Source organism: Danio rerio, chromosome 17, assembly GCF_052040795.2.
Source record: "Danio rerio strain M-AB ecotype USA chromosome 17, GRCz13ab, whole genome shotgun sequence".
NCBI lineage: Eukaryota > Metazoa > Chordata > Actinopteri > Cypriniformes > Danionidae > Danio > Danio rerio.
Genome location: NC_141037.1, coordinates 16275033 through 16297833, shown reverse-complemented (window position 1 = coordinate 16297833; position 22801 = coordinate 16275033). Strand labels below are relative to the sequence as shown.

The following is a 22801-nucleotide window of genomic DNA, read 5'->3' as shown; positions in this document are numbered from 1 at the left end:
TGTGCTAAAAAATCTTTCAGATGGGGTGCTAATGACTGGGATGCACAATAAAAGAAACCAAAAAGCCACTCTGGCGACATCCTTATATCTTTTTTATCTCCTCACTGCTGCTAACCTAAAGTGACAAGTGCGTGCACGTGGATTCCTTGACCATTTACAATAGACTTTGCGCTCACGCTACCCTGGCATCTCTCGTAAGTAGCCGACCATTAACCATTTTCCCAGAGGATGACTAATAAACAAACCAATGCTGCAGCTCCGATGCATGTTTATGGAGAAAAGGTAATACGTCTGCCGTGAAGCAGAATGGTTAGTTCTTTTTGCATGAATCGTGGTGCGCTCGCAGCATTCTGAAAAGTTCACATGTTTTTTTTAACTAGGTGCGGCTGGAAAATACCCGCAGTCCACGTGCACACGTACTTCCATTGATTAGGTCCTAAGTTTATTGACATTGCTTCCAAGGCGCGCGCTCAGCAGCTACATTTTAATAAAACTATAAAGATCTCATGCAAAAATAACTTTTATTTTGAATATTTGACAGCACTAATTAAATTATATATTTGTTTTTTTTTTGGATGGGTAAAGTTCGTCCATTCAGTCTCCTAATTTGACATGAATAAGCCCCTTTTGACAATGGAACCTGCCTATCTCACTTTCATTGACTCTCTGGTTCTCTTCATCGGACTCCCTCTCCCTCTCCCCCTTTCCTGGCCCTCCCGTACAGAGGAGCAGGGAAAAACAGGAAATGCCTGTGCTCTGTTCTCACTGCCTCTGACTGGCTCTCTCTCTTTCTCTATACTCCTCTTTCTCTCTTCTCCTCTTTCTCCTCCTCCAGTCGCACTTCTCCACGCTCATGACTCACACTGAACCCCAGTGTCCACAGCTCTGAGCCAGGGATGCAGTTGCAGCTTCCTCCCATTGTAAACGTGCCTAAAAAAATGTTTGAGCAGACGCACAAGAATGCCAGGTTATCACTACGCTTCCAAACCCCCGATCCTCAGTTCTTCCATTCAGTGATGTAGGATTTCTGGAATGCTGTAAATCGCCTGCAGCTTCATCCACTTCACAATCTTGAGCTCATGTGCTGTTGCTGAAAGTCGCTGTAAGTGTAGTGACAAACCTGTCTGCCCTGTTTCAGGCCGGTCGGGGTGCTGCTGCTGCTCCGTGGGGTTGGTCCGAACAGGCCGGTGCTTCCCAAAGGGACAGGTCGTATACCGGGCAGACTCCGCATCTGATACTGCCGCAGGTTCCTCCGGGTGGGGATGCCGCTGCCTACACAGCCTGTGGTCGGGAGGGAGTTGGACTGACCATATCGACTGCTGAAAATCCAAATTATTAAATATACAAGAACTGGTTTTAAAATAATTTATTTAATTAAATTACATTATATATTCTCTCACACACAATTTAACTTCAATATGAATGAATTAATTTGTGACTAAGTAAACATATATATCATAAATAAATGCAGTGTTCCCAATCTTAGCCAAGTGCCCACTGACTAAAATTAAGTGACATGTCAAATTTTCTTTACCTACATTTAATAGAAAAACAGGCAGCTGTTGTGTTGAGCAGTCAGTTATAATCACTGAATTTAAAGCAAAATCAAGCAAATGGTGCAACATTTAGCGTACCTTGCATTTTTTAAATAATAATAATAATATTAATTCTTTACATTTTATATAGCGCTTTTCTGGACACTTTAATAAAAGAGAAATGCAAAACCATATAAGAGCTTTAGAAAGCGAAAGTAAAAGTTAAATCCTGGAAATTTTAGGAGATTTAGAAACCCGGGCCGGACGAACTTTTCCCAAAAAGGAGTGTCTCTGTGGGTCTGCAAAGCAAGTAAGACTTGATCGTGGATGTTTGCTTATATTGGATAGATAAAAAAAAGTGTAAAAGGATGTTGATAATTGTAAAAAAAAAAAAGTCACTAAATATACTTGGGTAGCCTTTAATATACCTGGGCGGCCCACCTAAGTAAAGTCTATATGTGGGAAGCACTGCAAAGCCCATTTAAATAAAGCTACGTACGTTATATAGATTGCTAAAAATGTGAAATTTTAACATGATTTTTTCCAATGCTTTTGTTAAAGAGATCTGATCAATTTTGGTAATTTTGATATTTTAAAGTCATGTCTTAATTTTCCAAAGTTCTTTGATTATTCCTCAAGAATGGGAGTATAGTTCCTAGCCATATCGGCCTTAAAAATAACAACTTGGTCTTAGTACACAATGTAACTACAGAAGACTCCAGCTTAAAATTAGAAAATTATTGAAACTCTTTGGTAATTTTTTGAGCGAGATGCTAATGGTCTAACCCGGTTCAATGATCTATGCTAAGCTAAGCTAAAAGTGATCCCAACAGATCCCCAAGTCCCCCCAAAAGGGTGGTTGTCCGCTAAAGACTAAAGTGCAAAAAAGCAGCAGCAGCGTAATTTTGGCCTCTAATGCCCAATTCATACAGGGCGTCAACACTTCCCATTCACTCTGAATGGGTGACGTCAAGCGTTGTCAAACTGATTTGTAGATCTATCAGCGCTGCTTCAGCAGTTTTGCTAGCTGCAGAAGTTGGGAATTTCTCAACTTCTCAAGCACCAATGGAAGCGTCAGCCAATCAAATCGCTTTATACAAATACCCCAGCTCTGATAGTAGTCAATTGCAGACAAATATCATTGGCTGCTATGACGATCACATCAGCCCTAATTTCAGACACACCCTCTGTCAAGCTTTGACGCTGACGCCCCGTGTAATCTGGACGTTTGTCATTCAAGTCCCCCTAAAAAGCTGGTTGTCAACAAAAGACAAAAGCACAAAAGAACAGCAGCAGGATTTTGGCCTCAAATACAGCTACATAGAAGTGTAAATAGAAATACTTATCAGAAGCTCCTTCCCTGCGTTCATTAATCAATCATTAATGAGTGTGATAATGATGGACCATAAAGTTAGAGTTTTTGAGAATCAATGCTCTGGAAGTCAATAATATCTCACACTTTGGCCTAAAACCGGAGATTTTTTGTTGAGTATCGTATGCTCTATTTTCAGACCATGATGCAATCCAGTAGGGAGTGACGAGTGTGACTCATGGTCTTAAACACTTGTGTGTGGTCTGCGGTCTCCGATCATCATTAAAGTCTTAGTCCAATAAATAAAAACACAGATGGCAATAATTCTGCCCTAAATCAATCAACATTTCTGAAAAAGTAAACCTCAGAAAGACTGCTCTTGCCTAATGCCTGTCCTCAGACCAGTTTATGATGTAATCCGGTAAAACTTGAGCAACAAAACTGGTTCAGTCAGGAAACGCTGCTCTGTTAATCAGAAGACAGCTGACATGGTCGATATCTTCCAGTGAAATGTACTCAATCACTGTTGACCTGAGATCATTGTTTAATGAAACACACCACTTTTTTTTTTCAGGGCAATAGGCTCATTAAATCATCGTTTAGATTTCAAGCTCAACAGTTTTAGATGATTTTCCTATTTAAAGCTTTACTCTTTTGTAGTTACATCATGTACAAAGACGGTCAGAAAATGAAAAGTTGCTATTTTCCAGGAAGATATGGCTATGAACTACGTATGCTCATAGTCTGCCATAATAAATCAAGCACTTTTGCTACTGTACCATGGCTGCAGCAGACGCAATGATATTACACATTGCTGTTACCTAACTGGGGACTACAGTATTTCCAAGAGCTGAGTAATGTCATTGTATTATTCAATAAAAATCAACTTTCTTGAATATAATTGCGGAATAAGAGTATAGTTTATAGATATATCAACTGAGAAAATAGCAACTTAGAATTTTTCTTCAGTCTTAGTATGCGATGTAACCACAAAAGACACATTGCAGCTGTCTTCAGGACTTTACACTGGCTCCCAGTTACATTCAGAATAGATTTTAAAGTATTATTACTTGTCTATAAATCACTAAATGGCCTAGGTCCTCAATACATTACAGATATGCTCACTGAATACAAATGTAACAGATCCCTCAGATCATTAGGATCAAGTAAATTAGAAATGCTAAGAGTTCATTCAAAGCAGGGTGAATCAGCCTCCAGCTACTACACCCCCCTCTCCTGGAATCAGCTTCCAGAAATGATCAGATGTGCTCCAACATTAGGCACGTTCACATCACGACTGAAAACACATCTGTTTAGCTCTGCCTTTACCAAATGAGCACTGTTGTCCGACAGATCACACTATTAGGTCTTTGTTTTCTTTTCATTCCTTCATAACCTGTTTTAAAACATTTTATTCTGTCTATAATCATTTTTATTCGTTGTTGTTTTTTTCTTGTTTCTTTTATTCCTGTTTATGTAAAGCACTTTGAATTACCATTGTGAAATGATATGAAATGTGCTATATAAATATAAAACTCAACTGTTCAACTCTATAGGAGCTGTAAAATGAGCCTATTTGCAAAAAAGATGGAGTGCTCCCTAAAATTCTGCTTTACCTCCGTCTCTGTCCTGTTAGATCCAGGAGAGTTTTCCGTGAAATCGACCGGAACTGAAACTGCACCTGCTGCTTCCAGGACAACAGCCTCTTCTTCTGCGTCTCTGTGAAGGCCTGCGAGAGGTGAGAGAGAAAGACTTGCGGTTTTCATTTCAGATCCACTATTAAAGCAACACTGCACATATAAACCAATAACTTTAAACCAGTGTGCCATTGCTTTTCTATTTGAATTTGGATAAAAGACCATAATAAACTATTAAAAATCTGTATTCAGTGAATGGAAGTATTTAGTACATATTTTAATACAACAGTTTGCTAGTATGATCATATTACCTGTATACATTTTTTATTAAATTACCTATTTAAAAGTCTCTTACAACAGGGTTTCCCAAACTTTTTTTCCCCCAAAATAACAATGCCAGTGACTCACGACCCCCAATATTCTCTGAGGTGGTTTTAAATATATAAACCTTGCACACAACGGAGCACACATACCAATAGGCCCAAGTCTATGCATTGTTCAATATTTGAGAATGCAACCTTCCTCCATGGCCTGTATTTATTTGTAATGTACGGGAGTGCAGTAAAGGTGTCATGAAGTTTAACCAGGTGTCTTAACCAGGATTGTGCTGCATCTAACGCTATTGCTGTGTCTTTAATGTACAAAATCACCCCAAGGGTCACAAAATATCGAAAAGCTGATGGCTTTTTATTTGCATGTTGTTTTTTAATGGTTATTATTAACATGTTAGCAATGTTAATATTAACTACTATTTTGTTCTTCAGTAGGTTATGGAAAAAATATGGTAATTCTAATAGTTTAATAAAATGAATGATTATTTTCGGAAATCACCAAGCGACATCAATATTTTTTTTTCATCAATATTATTTTTTAGTACTACTAATCCTTTTTATTGCAGTTATTTTTATTGAATATTGATTAATTAGCTGAGGCATCAAGTTTCTTTGAAGTTTTGTCTATTTTTAAACTATTCTTGAATTTCATATGTTTTATACGGCGACTCAATGGCTCAGGGGATATCACTGTTCACTGTCGCCTTTCAGCAAGAAGGTTGCTGGTTCGAGTCCCAGCTGGGCTAGTTGACATTTCTGTGTGGAGTTTGCATGATCTCCTTGTGTTTGCGTGAGTTTCCGCCGCGTGCTCCAGTTTCCCCCCACAGTCCAAAGGCGTGGTATAGGTAAATTGAATAAGCTACATTGGCTGTAGTTGCTGAATAAGTTGGTGGTTCATTCCACTGTAGCAAACCCAGTTTAATAAAGGGACTAAACCGAAGGAAAATGAATATATTTTATACTAATGCATCATTTACCAAAACACAAAAAGTTTTATGTAAATGACAACATAGATCCACTAACAATTTTTCTTGAATATTATAATGTCATATTTCTGAGTGAAACAGGATATTCAGCAAGTAATGGCTTAGCAAATTCTGTGGTAATTGATTGGATGATAAAAAGCTACATCTTTTAACAATAATACTCAGAAGCTTCATTAATTCATTCATTTTCTTTTCAGCTTAGTCCCTTTATTAATTTGGGGTCGCCACAGTGGAATGAACCGCCAACTTATCCAGCATACTGTATGTTTTATGCAGTGGATGCGCTTCCAGCTGCAACCCATCACTGGGAAACATCCATCCACACCCATTCACACACATACATTACGGTCAATTTTAGCATACCCAATTCACCTATACCACATGTCTTTGGACTTGTGGGGGAAAACGGAGCACCCAGAGGAAACCCACGCCAACATGGGGAGAACATGCAAACTCCACACAGCCAACTGACCCAGCGACTTTCTTGCTGTGAGGTGATCGCACTACCCTATGTGCCACCACGACTCCCCAGAACCCTAATACAAGTTCTTTAACACTCACCTCATGGATTAGGCACTTGTCAATAAGCTGTAGGTAGGAACTAATGTTCTCCTCATCTGACCCAGAGACGAGGAGCTGTGTGCACACTGTTCCAAAGAAAAAAAATTCCAACATTAGCTACTGCTGTTGAAATATGAATATATGAAATCTCATATTTATGGAAAGCCCAGCAAAAGCACGAGCAAAGCAAACGACATAATCTCTATCTGACATCTAATGACCCATTTTCCTGTCTGTAAGATAAAGGTATGGAAATGGAAAGTGACCTTAAATGCATTGATGGGCTCTTTAAATTCAACTGAACTTCAACTCTGAAAACTGGACTGACTGACTTTCAGTTTCCTAGAACTTTCATGTCAAAATCTACATTGTAAAAGCACTATAGAAATAAAGATGAATTGAATTGATGGAAATCACAATAGACATGGAATAAATGGAACAAATACCAGGACTTTTAATTCATAAAATGGAACCATTTGTTTTGCAATAGACCAAACATGCTTCATAATTGCTTCAAATATGGAATAAGGATGCAACATAACAAAATAACAAACAAAAATAACTGACATTTTTAAAAAACAAAACCAATGTGAATGCTTTACAGATGCAATGCATAAACAGATGATGGAAATCTTAAAATAAAAATGCTTGTATATTAATCTACCTTTTTGAAGTTTTGAAAAGTGCTTAAATTTCGGACAAAGTGCTTGAAACTGCTTGAAAAAAATGTAATTGGGTTGCTTTTGTATTAACTGATCTTACTAAAACTAAATAAGTACGAAATATTACTCTTTGGCATGAAATAAAAACTCTGGAATCTGCACATGTGCCTGCAGTGTGATCTGCCTGTCTCTTTTAATCTGCACCCTTTGAAATTAAAATAAATATAAAGTGAAGATGAAATCTGACACATTTAAACGTGCAAATAAATAACATTAAAGAGAGTAAGTGACTCTGGGCTTGAGGTAAACAGAAATGCCATCTAAAATTGTTCCTTAGAATACTATACAACAGAATACAATAACAAATAGCATCTGATATAATGAGATGTACACGCACTGGCCACTTTATGCGTACACCTGCTCGTTAACACAAATTTCTAATCAGCCAATCACATGACAGCAAACCAATGCATTTAGGCATGTAGACATGGTCAAGACGATCTGTCGCAGTTAACACCGAGCAGAACAGAATGGGGAAGAAAGGTGATTTAAGTGACTTTCAACGCGGCATGGTTGTTGGTGCTAGACGAGCTGGTCTAAGTATTACAGAAACTGCTGATCTACTGGGATTTTCACCCACAACCATCTCTCGGGTTTACAGAGAATGGTCCAAAACAGAGAAAATATCCAGTGAGCGGCAGTTCTGAGGGTGCAAATGCCTTGTTGATGCCAGATGTCAGAGGAGAATGGCCAGACTGGTTGGAGCTGATAGAAAGGCAACAGTAACTCAAATAACCTCTCGTTACAACCGAGATATGCAGAAGAGCTTCTCTGAACTCACACCACGTCCAACTTTGAGGTGGATGGGCTACAGCAGCAGAAGACCACAGCGGGTGCCACTCCTGTCTGCTGAGATCAGGAAACTGAGGCTACATTTCGCACAGGCTCACCCAAATTGGACAATAGAATTTTGAGCTCTCGATTGAGTCTCGAGTTCTGTTGCGACATTCGGATGGTAGGGTTAGAATTTGGCATCCTTAACATAAAGCATGTATCTATCCTGCCTTGTATCAACGGTTCAGCTGGTAGTGGTGTAATGGTGTGGGGGATATTTTCTTGGCACAATTTGGGCCCATTAGTACCAATTGAGCATCATGTCAATGCCACAGCCTACCTGAGTATAGTTGCTGACCATGTCTATCCCTTTATGACCACAGTGTACTCATCTTCAGATGGCTATTTCCAGTAGATTGAATAACACGCCATGTCATAAATCACAAATCATCTCAGACTGGTTTCTTGAACATGACAATGAGTTCACTATACTGAAATGGCCTCCACAGTCACTAGATTTTCAATCAAATAGAGCTACTTTCGGATGTAGTGGAACAGGATATTTTTTAACAGGATATATTTGTCGTGCAGCCGACAAATCTGCAGCAACTGCGTGATGCTATCATGTCAATATGGACCAAAATCTTTGAGTAATATTTCCAGTACCTTGTTGAATCTACGCCACAAAGGATTAAGGCATTTCTAAAGGCAAAAGGGGGTCCGACCCCGTACTAGTAAGGTGTACCTAATAAAGTGGCCGGTGATTGTATGTATACATATGTTGATATGTACTTTTCCCACACTTGCTGGAAAAGTAAAAAAAAATTGAGTGTGAAAATGTTGTATATATATATATATATATATATACTGTATATATACGGTACATATAAATGTGTATTCAGATGTAAACTAGCTAACATGCATCTGATGATAGAGTAACATTAATTGAGAAGAAATGAACTACAGAAAATGGAAAGTAAACATAAATTCCCAAAAAGCTACAAGTAATTCACAGAGTAGAGGAAGAAGTTTGTGCGGACCTTTGCCCATGACGCGGATGAACTGAGCGGGTATGTCTCCTTCAATTATGAGCGTGGAGCTTCCCTCCGTCTCTCCTCCTCCCAGATGTGAGCTGGCGATGGCGCTCTTCCCTTCTGTGCTCAGCAGGTGGCGCTGTGATGACTCCTCCGTGCTGCAGGCTTTAATGGGTGTCTGGATGATCTGGTGGAGCTCTTGCAATGGAGCACGTAGATTCCCTCCCTCCAAAACATCCTGAAAGCAAGAGCGAGAGGGAGAGATGACAAATAAATGGATGCAAGCGTAGTTGTTACGCTGAAGGTTGTGGTGGAGTATTATTTTGGATGCTTCCATAAATTCAAAACAGGCAACTGTCGGGTGTCGGGATATTTCAGACATGTAATGAGGCGGAAAATGACATGTGAGGACAAAATAAAGGTCTACCAAAAATACGTGCATGTTTGTTTGGCTGTCTCTAACGGGGGCCGACACATGCGGCACATTAAAACTTTAAATGGAGGGAGGTGTCTGATTTCTGATGCTACAAATGCATCGAGATGGAAAGGTTGCTCTGAAATTAGACATCTGGCTCCTTCCTGTCTCTTGTTGTTTCAGATATTGTGTGTCCTTGAATTAAAGAGATGACGTTTTAGCTTTTACACATTCAGAATTAATGTGAAAATGGTGAAGATGAAGGTTTGGGCTTCAGAGTTAAAGATCAAGGCCCACTTTAAGCTAAAAATGTCAAATGTCTTGGCTTTCATTAAAAAGTTGAATTTCCATAACCAATAATGAATGAAAAACATGCCTCTGCGTATATATTAATAATAGAATGTTGACCCTTGTGTGCTGTTGGGGATGTTTTCATCCACTCTAGGGTGATTTTGAAGCTTAATTTGGCCACAACTTTCTGTCTCAGCAGATGTAATGATTTTTGGCGACATCTTATTTTGACACATATTTTGGAAAAATGCTTTGCAGTATTTCAAAAAACTTAATCCACTCTGGGCAAATTGACAGCCTTTTCATTTTGTTCAGGGCTGTTTTTGCCCCATTGACTTCCATTATAGTGACATTTTTGATTGCAAAACATTGACACTATATTATTGATGATTTTGATGACTGATTTAAAAAATTGTGGTTATAATGGAAGTCAGTGGGGCAAAAACAGCCATGAACATTACAAAAGGGGAGTCAATTTGAACAATACACAAGGGTTAAAATAATATGTTAAAATAAGAGCTTAATAATAAAATATACAAAAGTCTTGTCGCCTATTGAAGTTTTAGGAACAACAAATAATAACTTAATTTCTAGTTGATCATTTGGTATCAGAAATGGCTTATATGAAAGGCAAATGCCTCTATATCACGAATATTTTACCTAAATAAAATATGATCACGCCTTGATTTTTATTATTTTATTAGGACAGTAAAGTCTGACTGCTTAGACAAAATAGACAGAATAGACAGAATTTGCTTACTCACTTAACAGAAATAATGTACAGTATAGAATATAAAGTCATGGTGCAGTGAAAAAAAGAATTAATATTGTGTATGACTCCTATGAGCTTGGAGGACTGCATCCATCTCATCAATGACTCAAATAACTTATTAATAAAGTCATCTGGAATAGCAATGAAAGCGTTCTTGTAGGACTCCTTGAGTTCATCAAGATTCTTAGAAATCATCTTCAATGCCTTTTCCATCTTACCCTACACATGCTCAATAATGTTCATGTCTGGTGACTGGCCTGGCCAACCCTGGATTACCTTGACCTTCTTTGCTTTTAGCAACTTTGATTTGGAGGCTGAAGTATGAGAAGGAGCACTATCATGCTGAAGAATTCACCCTCTCCTGTGGTTTGTAATGTAATGGGCAGCACAAATGTCTTGATATCTCAGGCTGTTGATGTTGCCATCCACTCTGCAGATCTCTTGCACGCTCCCATACTGACTGTAACCCCAAACTATGATTTTTTCTTCACCAAACTTGACTAATTTCTATGAGATTCTTGAGTCCATGCGGGTCCTCTTTTGCAGTATTTGTGATGATTGGGATGCAGTTAATAGATGATTCATCTAAAAAATCTACCTTCTGCCACTTTTCCAAATGATCAACTAGAAGTCAGGTTATCTGTTGCTCTTACAACTGGGATTGACGACAAGACTTTTGCCAGGTAGCGTATGCACGATTTGCTAGAATGTAAAAAAATATGACAAAAAGTGATGAAAACAATTGTTTTTATGTCACTTAATTATTATGATTATGATAATTCTAATTGTAATAATACAATATTTAAGTTATACAATGTTTAACTTAATATTTTTTGTAAGATTAATGTAAATTGAAATTACTAGAAAAGTTAATTAGATTCAACAAAAAAAAAATTAAGGTAGCAATAATCTTTAAAAAAAATTTTTTTTTACAGTATGAAAACAACAATGTAGATCTTGAAAAACATACAAACAAACAAAAACAAACAAACAAAAAAAAGTTAATTACTCTCCTATATTCAACAAAATTCAATGTCTGGAATAGAGCTTTCAAAGTTCAAAGATATTGTAGAAATATTCCATGACCAGTTGGGAACCCTGCATATAGTAATAAAAATAATCTGCTGTAAAATTAAATGAATAAAAAATTGTGAGAAGATCAAAAGAATGAAGGTTGTAACTGAAAAAAAGATAAAGAAAGAGAGGCTCTGACCTTCTCCAAACAGCGCAGCATGTTTTGTCGATCTTTCAGCTTCTGAATACTGATGATGATCTTGTGCCGTGCCCCTTTGGTGACTTGCTATATTCAGGAGAAAAACAACAGTTAAAACATCCTATGTGACATAACAGACGCTTGCAACTAGCCCCACAATTTACACAGCAACTGTAGAAATCTATAGATGTTGATATGATGGACAGAATTGTAAAGATTGACCAAAAATAAAAGCTGATTTCAGACAGAAAAACTTGGCATTTGATCTGCATTGGTAACGCACAGCAGCTGTGCCGGAAACAGAACAGGCTACAACAATTATTCAGAGCTAAATGCACAACATAACTAGCAAGCTAGCCAAATCAAGATGCTATAATTGATTTTCATCTCCCGCATCACATAAATGGTGAGAAGTAATTGAGTCTTGTGGTTAGCTCAAACTCTCATGTCAGCATGTTCGTATCTTGTTCTTGCTAGAAACCAATCCTGCAATGTTTGTTAGTAATTCTAATTTATTTTACGCAAGATTGGTATTTTGAACTTGATAGCTTTCCTTGAAAAACATAATTACATTGGTTCATTCATTCATTTTCTTATCAGCTTAGTCCCTTTATTAATCCAGGGACGCCACAGCGGAATGAACCACCAACTTATCCAGCACGTTTTTCAGCAGCGGATGCCCTTCCTGCCGCAAGTCATATCTGGGAAACACCCACAAACTCATTCATACACACACTCATACACTACGGACAATTTAGCACTGTACAATTCACCTGTACCACATATCTTTGGGCTGTGGGGGTAACCGGAGCACCCGGAGGAAACCCACGTGAACAGTTGTGTATAGTCAAAATTATTATAATTCTGACTATACACAACTGTGTGTGTGTGTGTGTATATATGTGGCGAGGTAGTGGCGCAGTAGGTAGTGCTGTCGCCTCACAGCAAGAAGGTCGCTGGTTTGAACCTCGGCTCAGTTGGCGTTTCAGTGTGGAGTTTGCATGTTCTCCCTGCCTTTGCGGGTGCCAAAATAAATAAATGAATGTATGTGTATATATATATATATATATATATATATATATATATATATATATATATATATATATATATACAACAGTTCTGTCTGGTTCTTAAATCTGATTGGCTGATAGCTGTGATATATTTAAGTAATATCAGCACCCTCTATATATTTTTTTTTTCGTGTTCTTAAAAAAAACAAAAAATACAGTAAATCTTGCAAAACATTTCCTAAAAGGTTAAATGTTACTTTTTTGTTACTAATTTATTTTATGCAGGCCAAAAAAATGTTGGCCAATTTCTTTAAATTTGAGATTTATTGTAAATTATTTAATAAAAATAGCCTTGAAGTTATTCTTAAGTAAAAAACAAATCACAGTAAATCTTACAAAACAAGTCCAAAATGTCATGATAAGTAAATCTGACTGTGCTTAGTAATCCAAATGTGTTTTATGCCCGCCTAAAAATGTTGGTCAGTTTATTTAAATACAAATCTTATCCTTTGTTATTTCATAAAAATAGCCTGAAAATTATTTTTAAGTAAAAAGCAAATATGCAATAAATCCTGCAAAACAAGCCAAAAATTTAACAATAAACAAATGTTACTGTAATTCCAATTTCATGCCAGCCAAAATAATCGGTCAATTTCTTTAAATACAAAACTTATCTTTTATTATTTCATGAAAACAACCTGTAAAATGTTCTTAAGTAAAAACAGAATATACACTTTTCATTAGAAGAAAAAAAAACAAGGCAAAACAATTCACCCAAATATAAGTTATTTATTAAAAGTAGAGAAATGCAGAGTTTACTAACAGGTGAGACCACTGACCTGAGCCTCCAGCTGCTGCTCCGTCAGTGACATCATCTCATCATAGGTCATGGTGGAGAAAAGCCCAGCGTACTTATGGAGACGGAGACTCTTCAGCCACGCCGGCACATCTGAGAGAGACAGATTATTGATTAGCATGAAAAGCCATGCAAGGTACTGTAGCATTTCTTCCATTTCCTACATAGTTGAAGTCAGAATAATTAGCCCTCCTGAATTATTAGCCCCCCTGCGTTTGTTTTTTCCAATTTCTGTTTAATGGAAAGAAGATTCACATTTCTAAACATAATAGTTTTAATAACTAATTTCTAATAACTGATTTCTTTTATCTTTGCTTTGATGACAGTACATAATATTTGACTAGATATTTTTCAAGACTTCGATACAGCTTAAAGTACTATGTGAAGGCTTAACTAGGTTAATTTGCAAATTGGGGTATTTAGGCAAGTCATTGTATAATGATGGTTTGTTCTCTAGACAATACAAAAAATATGGCTTAAAGGGGCTAATAATATTGACCTTAAAATGGTTTTAAAAAATTACAGACTGCTTGTATTCTAGCCAAAATAAACCATATAAGACTTTCTCCAGAAGAAAAAATATTATAAGAAATACTGTGAAAAATTCCTTGCTCTGTTAAACACCATTGGGGAAAAATTTGAAAAAGAAGAAATTCCCAAGAGGGCTAATAATTTTGACTTCAGCTGTGAGTGACCTAGTAATTAAAGGTGTGTGATCGTTATGATGACTACTACATATTTCTAATATCTGTTTACACAAACTAGAGCTGCAGAAATCCTTTTATAATTATAGTTTAAATCCAAGATCAAGAGTCTTCCATGATTCTGAACAGACAACTAAAATATTAATGATGATTCAGAATCTACTATTATATTAAATGTTTCAATTTAATTTTATTAAATCAATCAATGACTCACTCAAAAATGCTTTGTATCATTACTGAATGAATCAGCATTTCAAGGAATAATTGAAACACAAATACAGGTCAGTGCTGTTATAATGATGAAGGAATTTTCAAGTGTTAAGGGTTGTTTCTGAAAAGCCTGTAGACTGATTTTTATGTAAAGGACCATGTGGAATGTTTTTTTGCGGGACAGTTTTTGAACCATCTTGTACAAACTGGTCCATATTGTGATTAAGAGTTGCTTTCTTAACTGCTGTTTTCACTCTGCAGTGATGTTGATTTTTTTAGATGTTTTTTTATGTCACATAATAAAATATAATAAAATGATAAATAATTATCACAGAGCATTTTTGGTTTCAGTTGTTATCCAAGTGCATTCCAGAATTTTCATTTCAGTACATCCCAATAGGAAACAGCACATCCTTTTGATTTTCCCAGCAAAACACCCTGAATTTTTCAAATCAAAATCACTCGCCAGGCTTTTATGGATTACTCCGAAAGGTTTAGGTTTTATGCTTTGTTACAAGTAATTCACACACTATATTACACATAATAATTATAAAAAAACAAATAAATCATGTCAAATTCTTACATACAGCCCTCTTGTCATGCTTTAGTTAAAAAAAATCCAAGTGCATCTGTACATATTAATTGCGTATGACTTTGGTGGCTCACCCCTCATCCCGCTGCCCTCCTCATGGAATGTACTCCGGCCGGCAGTGTGTTCCTCCAGGTGTTCGCTGCCTCCGCTGCCCGATGACGCCACGCTGCTCTGGGGGGAGATGGGGGCGTGTTCGGGTGCCGGCCCGCGGGGACGCAGGTCCTCCTGGGACAGCCATCCGTGGCCCAGTGGCTGGTTGGAGCCACCGCTCATCGGAGGGGTCAGAGACACCGAACGCCTCAGAGGACTGTGCTGCCCAACTGACAGGACTGAGGAAAAACAAACACACATGCACCGTGAGGATCATTGTCAACAAGTCAGGGCTGTTTTATTTCCGGAAACCTCTAGCAAACGCTTTAAGATGACCCTCTATGATTAGGTCATGTGCCGTTGCTAAGCAGAACTTTTAAAACATACTATTTTCTGTCTAGGTGGTGTGGACAATCGTATGGGGGTCACACTACACTTCAAGTATGCTAAATTATTTTGGACTGTAATGAATATCAGCAACAGGATACTATTTCATACTCCTGAGCTATTTTGAATAATTAATAAATAAATAATAGAGAATTTCAATATACCATATAAATATCATATATACGTTTTATTATTATATTTTACTATTTTATGAGACGAAAAAACAACCACAAATTTTTAGATTCTATTTAATTTCATTTTATTAACCCATTAATAATTTTCTTTCATATATATACAGTAGTATATAGACAAAAAAATAGGCATTTAAAGAGTAGTTAAGGCTAACAAAAAAGGCTAGCGTAAAAACAAAAGACCACACTTATTTTTACACCTAAAAGCCTCACTTAATCCTTTTTTTATGTTTCATTGTCATGTTTTTGCTTTGTTGACCTATTTACCCTAAATTAGGGGTGTTCAACCCTGTTCCTGGAGATCTACCTTCCTGCAGAGTTCAGCTCCAACCCTCATCAAACACACATGAACCAATCAATTAGGACCCGAACAGCGCTTGATAATTACAGGCAGGGGTATTTGGTGAGGGTTGCGTCTGAAATGTGCAGAAATGTAGAATTGATCACACCTGTCCTAAATGGACTAAAATCCCACTAAACTCACCTAATTCATCATTAAAAAATATTATAAAAAATCTAAATGACTATAATTTAGTATTTCAACTATTTAAAAGTGTTTTTATTTGTATGTTATAATATATTTATGCATTTATTTATTTTTTTACTTTCCTTACTTATATCTTATTATTTAATATCTCGCTTAGATGACATGGAAACATCTAACAATAATAATTTACCAAAGTTATTCATTATTAAATATAACATCACAAATAATTAATAAATAACTTTGGTTTATCCTACATGGGCCAAATATAACATTTCAATAAAAAAAAAAATTTTGATTGATAGATAGATTTTAATGTTTTTTTTTTTACTTCACATGATTCACTGATAAGAACCTGTTCAGATTAACCATTCAAAAGAATCATTTGTTTGGGAATCAGCCTACACTTTTAAGCTGCTTAATTTGACTCACTAAAAATAACTTTGAATCTTTTGTTTTTATTCTTTTGTGTGAAATATTTCTAACCAGTTCTTAATGAAAGTTCCTGGTTCTCATCCCTGATGACAAGCAAATGTGTGGTCAGTGAGCACATGATTGTTTGCAGAGGCTGTGAATGTTCAGTAAATAATGTTCAGTTACAACCCTGTAACTGTAAAAAATGCTGGCTTCCACACAATCCCTTCATGTCATCCCAGTGCAAATCTATTAATTTAATTTAATGCCGTTTACAAATTTAAGTTGATTGGACATAAAATAATTAAGTTGCCCCTCCTACAAAAAAACAACAACTCAAAAATTGTGTTGATTCAGCTCATTTTAATGAAGTAGTTTACCCTTTGACTGCCCCTCTACCAAATGGTTGCCCATGTTTGTACTGTTTTAAATAATGACTGTTAAAGTTAATTAAAGAATGACTGTTTTAAATAAGCTGCACGGTGGCGCAGTGGGTAGCAAGTTTGCCACACAGCTGGATGCAGCTGGAAGGGCCATCGCTGCATAAAACATATGCTGGATAAGTTGCGGTTCATTCTGCTGTGGCGACCCCAGATGAATGAATGAATGAATGAATGAATGAATGAATGAATGAATGAATGTTTTAAAATAATGGTTTACACACACAGCCTTGTTGGTTTAGAAAAAAAATCAATCATTATCCTGTTGCACTACTACACTTGATTTTGATTTTATTGTAAAAAAACAAACAAACAAGAAAGCATGTTAAATGAGAATCTGAAATATTTTAGGGCATACTTCAAAAAATAAAGATTATTTAGTATTAAAAATGCTTTATTTTGATTATGTTTTAAAAAAAATTGGTCTTACACTTCATATTTTCATAGCATATGTAATAATTTTGCTACTTTTACCATAAACCGACATATCAACCATTAGGTAGAGGCTGATATTTTAGAAATTATGGGCTGTGTTGAAAAAAAAAAAGCATTGAGTGTGTTAACTAGTGACTTTAGGAGTTAATAAATGCAATCCAAACATTTTATTCACCTTAATGGAGCAGTTAAAGGGTTAAACTAAAATATTATTGAGTAAGGTATTGCTAGTGTTTTACCTGTATATGTGTTTTTGACTCTCAGTGCCAATTGCTCTTAACTTGCATTAAATCAATTACCACATTTTACTACAAAAGAAATCATGTTTAATGTCCTAATAAAGAAACAAATGCCCCTCCTTCTCATATGCTACACTGTTGACAATTTCCTGTAGAATCTACAGCAGTTTGCCAGCAACTTACTGTAAATCGGTTAAAGCAAAAATACTGTATTCACATTGCCATTTATTTTGCTGTATACATATTTACAGAATTGTATGAATATATTTACTGTAAGATATACAGTCATTCTAGCAATGCAACTTTAAAATACAGCAACATACCGCATAACTGTCCTACAGTAAAATATAGCTTAAATTATATGCTGAGTAATTTACCAAAATCGTTAGCAGTGTAAGTAAATGAATTGAAACATGCCTTTTAACAACTCTCATGCCAGCAAAAAAATCTCTTACGTCAAAACAGCAATGACTAACAGCTCCTGTAGCACTGAATAGCTACATAAACACACGTTTATTTGTTTCCTCTGAGGGGGGAAAAAAATCTGGCAAGCCAAACAAGCTGTGAGTCTTTTCCACTGCACCCACTAAACAGGTGAGTCTGTTCTCCTCTTCTGGAACATTCAGGCCCATCACGGGTGAAAGGAAAGAGGAAACAAACAGAGATGAGATGCGAAAGATACGTTATAGGCCGTGTGGAGTTCATCCTCTCTTCCTATATGCGGCTGTAAATGTTTGGACTATGTATAGGTCTTTGCGGGCTAGTTTAAAATAGGTGCCCAGCTTCCATTACCAAGTTCCAGTCCCTAAATATTAGCCATTTACCTTAAATACAAACCCCCCACAAAGGATACCTTACAAGGGAAGAGCTAGGATGGTATGCGGTGCTCTGTTGGGGAGGTGAGAGAGTGTTTGTGTGGGTAAAGCAGGACTCCGGATGCTCTCCTAATTCAGTTTACAATGCTGGGTGGCGATTAGATTTTTTGAAGATACTGTTAAATTTAAATCCTCATTTAACAAGTGCACTGACCAGATACAGGTTTATTATATCTGTTGTAAACAAGTAGATGTGCAGTAGATCTCACTTTGATAACTGAATCTCAACTCTTAGTTTGTGTCATTATAAAATATCAGAAATACATAAAAATACCATAATTTATTATGTTTACTTACTGTACATACAAACAGTGTTCAGCATATATAAGTACACCCCTCACATATCTATCTTTTAAATTCATCTTTTTAAAACGAAGCTATACAATATTATATTTGTGCATATACATTAGATTAGTCATAGTGAAGCCAAATCTGGAGCTTATCTAACAAAATAACTTACGATAACAATCCAAAAACTAGTACAGCCAAATTTATGTTATAGAACAATTATGAGATGCAAAATTTTTTTTTTTAATTAGTTGAAATTTTTGTAGGTTGTAATTTTGTTTTTGCAATATTTTGCTTGTATTTAAATATTTTAAATATTATTTTAATAAATATGTCTGTTTAATAAATCTGTTTTGTATAAACGCACCAAAATACATTGCCCATATTCACTGAGAAATGGACAAAAATATTCTTTTTTAAAATGGGGTGTTCTCAGTTATACTGAGCACTGTACATACATCCATAAACAAATAAACTACTGCTTTTTACTTTGTTGACCCAGTTATCCTAAAATCAAACTTGATAAACAAATATCCTCACTTTGGTTATCCTACATGGACCAAACTCACTAAATACATCACTATAAAATATTATAAATACTATAAATTATTACATTTCAATAACAAAATTCACTAATTAAATGGATGTGTGGATGGATGGATGGATGGATGGATGGATGGATGGATGGATGGATGGATGGATGGATGGATAGATAGATACATAGATAGAATGTTGGGTGGATGGATGAATGGATGGATAGATAGATAGATAGATAGATAGATAGATAGATAGATAGATAGATAGATAGATAGATAGATAGATAGATAGATAGATAGATAGATAGATAGATAGATAGATAGATAGATAGATAGATAGATAGATAGATAGATAGATAGATAGATAGATAGATAGATAGATAGATAGATAGATGGAACAACAATGGATGGATGGATGGATAGATAGATAGATAGATAGATAGATAGATAGATAGATAGATAGATAGATAGATAGATAGATAGATAGATAGATAGATAGATAGATAGATAGATAGATAGATAGATAGATAGATAGATAGAGATACAGTAGATAGATAGATAGATAGATAGATAGATAGATAGATAGTTAGATGGAACAACAATGGATGGATGGATGGATGGATGGATGGATGGATAGATAGATAGATAGATAGATAGATAGATAGAATTCAATAAACATAAATATGATAATTTGTCATGTTTATTGCTATAATGTATCCCTATAACATAATATTAGTTGGTCCCAATTGTTGATTTATTCAAGTTTAACAGTATTTTGTCCATTGAACAGAAAAGATAATGCTTTAAAAGCTTATACATCCTGAGGCTTCCAGAGGTGGTTTGTGAAACCAGTCCTTTGTGCTTTTGAAACTCTAAGTAGACAAAAATAAAGAGGATCTGGTTGAGCAGTGCTTTAAATGTGCCCTTATTTATATCCTCAGCTGTCTCCTTCATCAGAAAAAAAAGACCCTTGCGTTCTTAGCTGGAAATATCATGCTCTGACCACAGATATGTTGAATCTGAATATCTTTGTTACGCCCCACAGCACAGCAGTGCCGCATCTACAAATTTTTTCCTTTCGCTTCATGGGCGAAGGCTTCGGATATTGATGTGTGGAAGATAAAGCTGAAGTCAAACTTATGATCATTTTTTTGATGATCAACTGTGGTGCTGATAATGGAACTTTTGTAGAATGTTATACAAATGCCCAAATTGTTGCCTTGGTAAGGTAAATCTAGAGGTATGACTCTTGCTTGGGGTGCGAGAGGTCCCGGGTCCCGAGTTCATATCCTCGATGAGCCCCCACTTTATGTTATGACCCTAGTCTCGGGTCAAGGACATAACATAAAAAACACTGGTCAAATAAATGGACCCGACCCCAAGGGTTCATAAAAACGATTTTATTTGTCCAGTGTTCTTTTTTGTTCCGTCCTTGACTCTAGACCAGGGTCATAACAGTAATGTAAACAGCAGTATGGACGATGAGCTGATATTTAATTTTTTTACTATATTTAATTGAATAGGAGTTTGCATGTTCTGCCGCTGTTCGTGTGGGTTTCCTCTGGGTGCTCCGGTTTCCCCCATAGTCCAAACATATATGCTACTATTAATAAATGGCCATAGTGTATGAGTGTTTGTGTGTGAATGTAAGAGAGTATGGGTGTTTCCCAGTACTGAGTTGCAGCTGGAAGGGGATCTGCTGCTTAAAACATATGCTGGAATAGTTGGCGGTTCATTCCGCTGTGGTGACCCCTGATAAATAACCAAACAAACTGATGGAAAATTAATGAATAAATGAGTGTGTATGGGTGTTTACCAGTACTGGGTTGTGGCTGAAAGGGCATCTACTGCGTAAAACATATGCTGGAATACTTGGCGGTTCATTCCGCTGTGGCGACCCCTGTTAAATAAGGAACTTCATTGAAAGAAGAAAAGAATAGCCCACTCACTTGAATTGGTCCCACTGCCTGTACCCACAGCGTTGATGGTGGAAGGCACAGAGGATGATGGGTACAGAGAAAGATGCCCATTTTCACAGCCCTGCTGCTGCTGCTGCTGCTGCTGTTGTTGTTGCCAACTTCCCAGACCGGAGTCTCGTGAGCTCTGCCAGCCGTTGAGTCGGTCGTCCGACCCGTACCGCTGGTGGTGTGGGTAGAGGTGCGGAGGCTGGCCATGGTGGGACGACGGCGGGCGTTCAAGCGAGTCTGAGGCTCCTCGGGCGGCTGCACGCTCCTCCAGGTGGTTGAGCCACAGGGCCAGGTTAGCCCGGTCATCTAGGGATGTTGCGGGGTGGATGAGAGCGTAGGATAAAAGTTGCCTGCTTTCCTCCAAGTGCCGGCCATGTTCAATGGTGTGGCCCAGGATCTTCGGCAGGAGGCTCATGTACTCCACTTTGGCCTCGACGTTGCCCGGCTTGAGAAGTGGCAAGTGGGTCAGAACTAGAGAGATGACCCGCTCCTTCGTTTCACTTTGCCACTGACTGATCAACACTGAAAAAACAAGAGAGAAATATTAGCATGGATTTAGAGAAAAGGACAACAATATACAAATAAGACACTTGAAGTTAATTTACACACAAGGGCACTGTAAAAATTACTATATAATAATAACAACAGGGGCATCACGGTGGCGCAGTGGGTAGCACGATCCGTATCACAGCAAAAAAGTTGCTGGTTCGAGTCTCAACTGGGTCTACGTAAAAAAAACTACGTAAAATATGAAATGAATTAAATAAAGAAATTAAAATAAAATAAAATGTTAATAAAAAGAGTTAATAAATAAATGTTATGTTTTGCATTAGTTTCAGAAATTGGCACTTTATTATTAAATGACTTAAAACAAATAAAAAATGTAAAATAGATAAATAAATAAAAAGCACTTTAAACATAAAAATAAATAAATATATTTGATGTTTCATGTTATTTAAATAAAAGGGTGAATTATAATCAACAAATAAATGCATTTAAAATAAATAATAATTAACAAATAATTTATAAATAACATATTTAAATAAATATATTTATTTATTTAAATATCATATATTATTATTTTTACATTTATTTTCAAATCAAATAAATATTAAAATAAATAATAAATATTATTTTAATTATTTATTTATTAATTCTTCAATTAAGTTTAAATGAATAAATTGGTTTGGCCAATTTTTGCCACCGTAAATTAAAAAGACGTATGAAATGAAATAAGTAAATAAATGAAGCAAACTAAAAGCTTAGCAGATCTTTACACAACATGAAATGCTAAAATAAAATGAAAATATCAGATGTGCGCTAAACATGAGATGTGTTTTATGGCATAAATAAAACAACATGAGCAAAGTCATCCCTGTTTTTCACTCTACAAAATAGCTGCTGCATTTTCAATATTCTTTGAGGACACTATTCATAACCAGGGTCAGATGGCCTATTGTAACATGCCTCAGAAATGAACTATAGGAACTATAGATATT

At 36.3% G+C, this 22801-nt stretch overlaps 1 protein-coding gene across 2 annotated transcripts in view; it reads right to left on the bottom strand.

Moving 5' to 3' along the window:
• Positions 1 to 22801, bottom strand: part of samd4a (sterile alpha motif domain containing 4A) — an 80447-nt gene that overhangs the window by 14388 nt on the left and 43258 nt on the right. The window contains exons 3-10 of one of the 2 annotated variants that reach the window (XM_087290235.1): positions 21285 to 21824; positions 15031 to 15285; positions 13434 to 13543; positions 11585 to 11671; positions 8900 to 9131; positions 6364 to 6449; positions 4464 to 4576; positions 1121 to 1319 (exon numbers count right to left, since the gene is read on the bottom strand). In XM_087290235.1, the coding sequence (XP_087146361.1) occupies positions 1121 to 1319; positions 4464 to 4576; positions 6364 to 6449; positions 8900 to 9131; positions 11585 to 11671; positions 13434 to 13543; positions 15031 to 15285; positions 21285 to 21824 (1622 nt within the window). The remainder of the gene's footprint in view (positions 1 to 1120; positions 1320 to 4463; positions 4577 to 6363; positions 6450 to 8899; positions 9132 to 11584; positions 11672 to 13433; positions 13544 to 15030; positions 15286 to 21284; positions 21825 to 22801) is intronic. The other variant, XM_087290236.1, reaches the window with a different exon arrangement.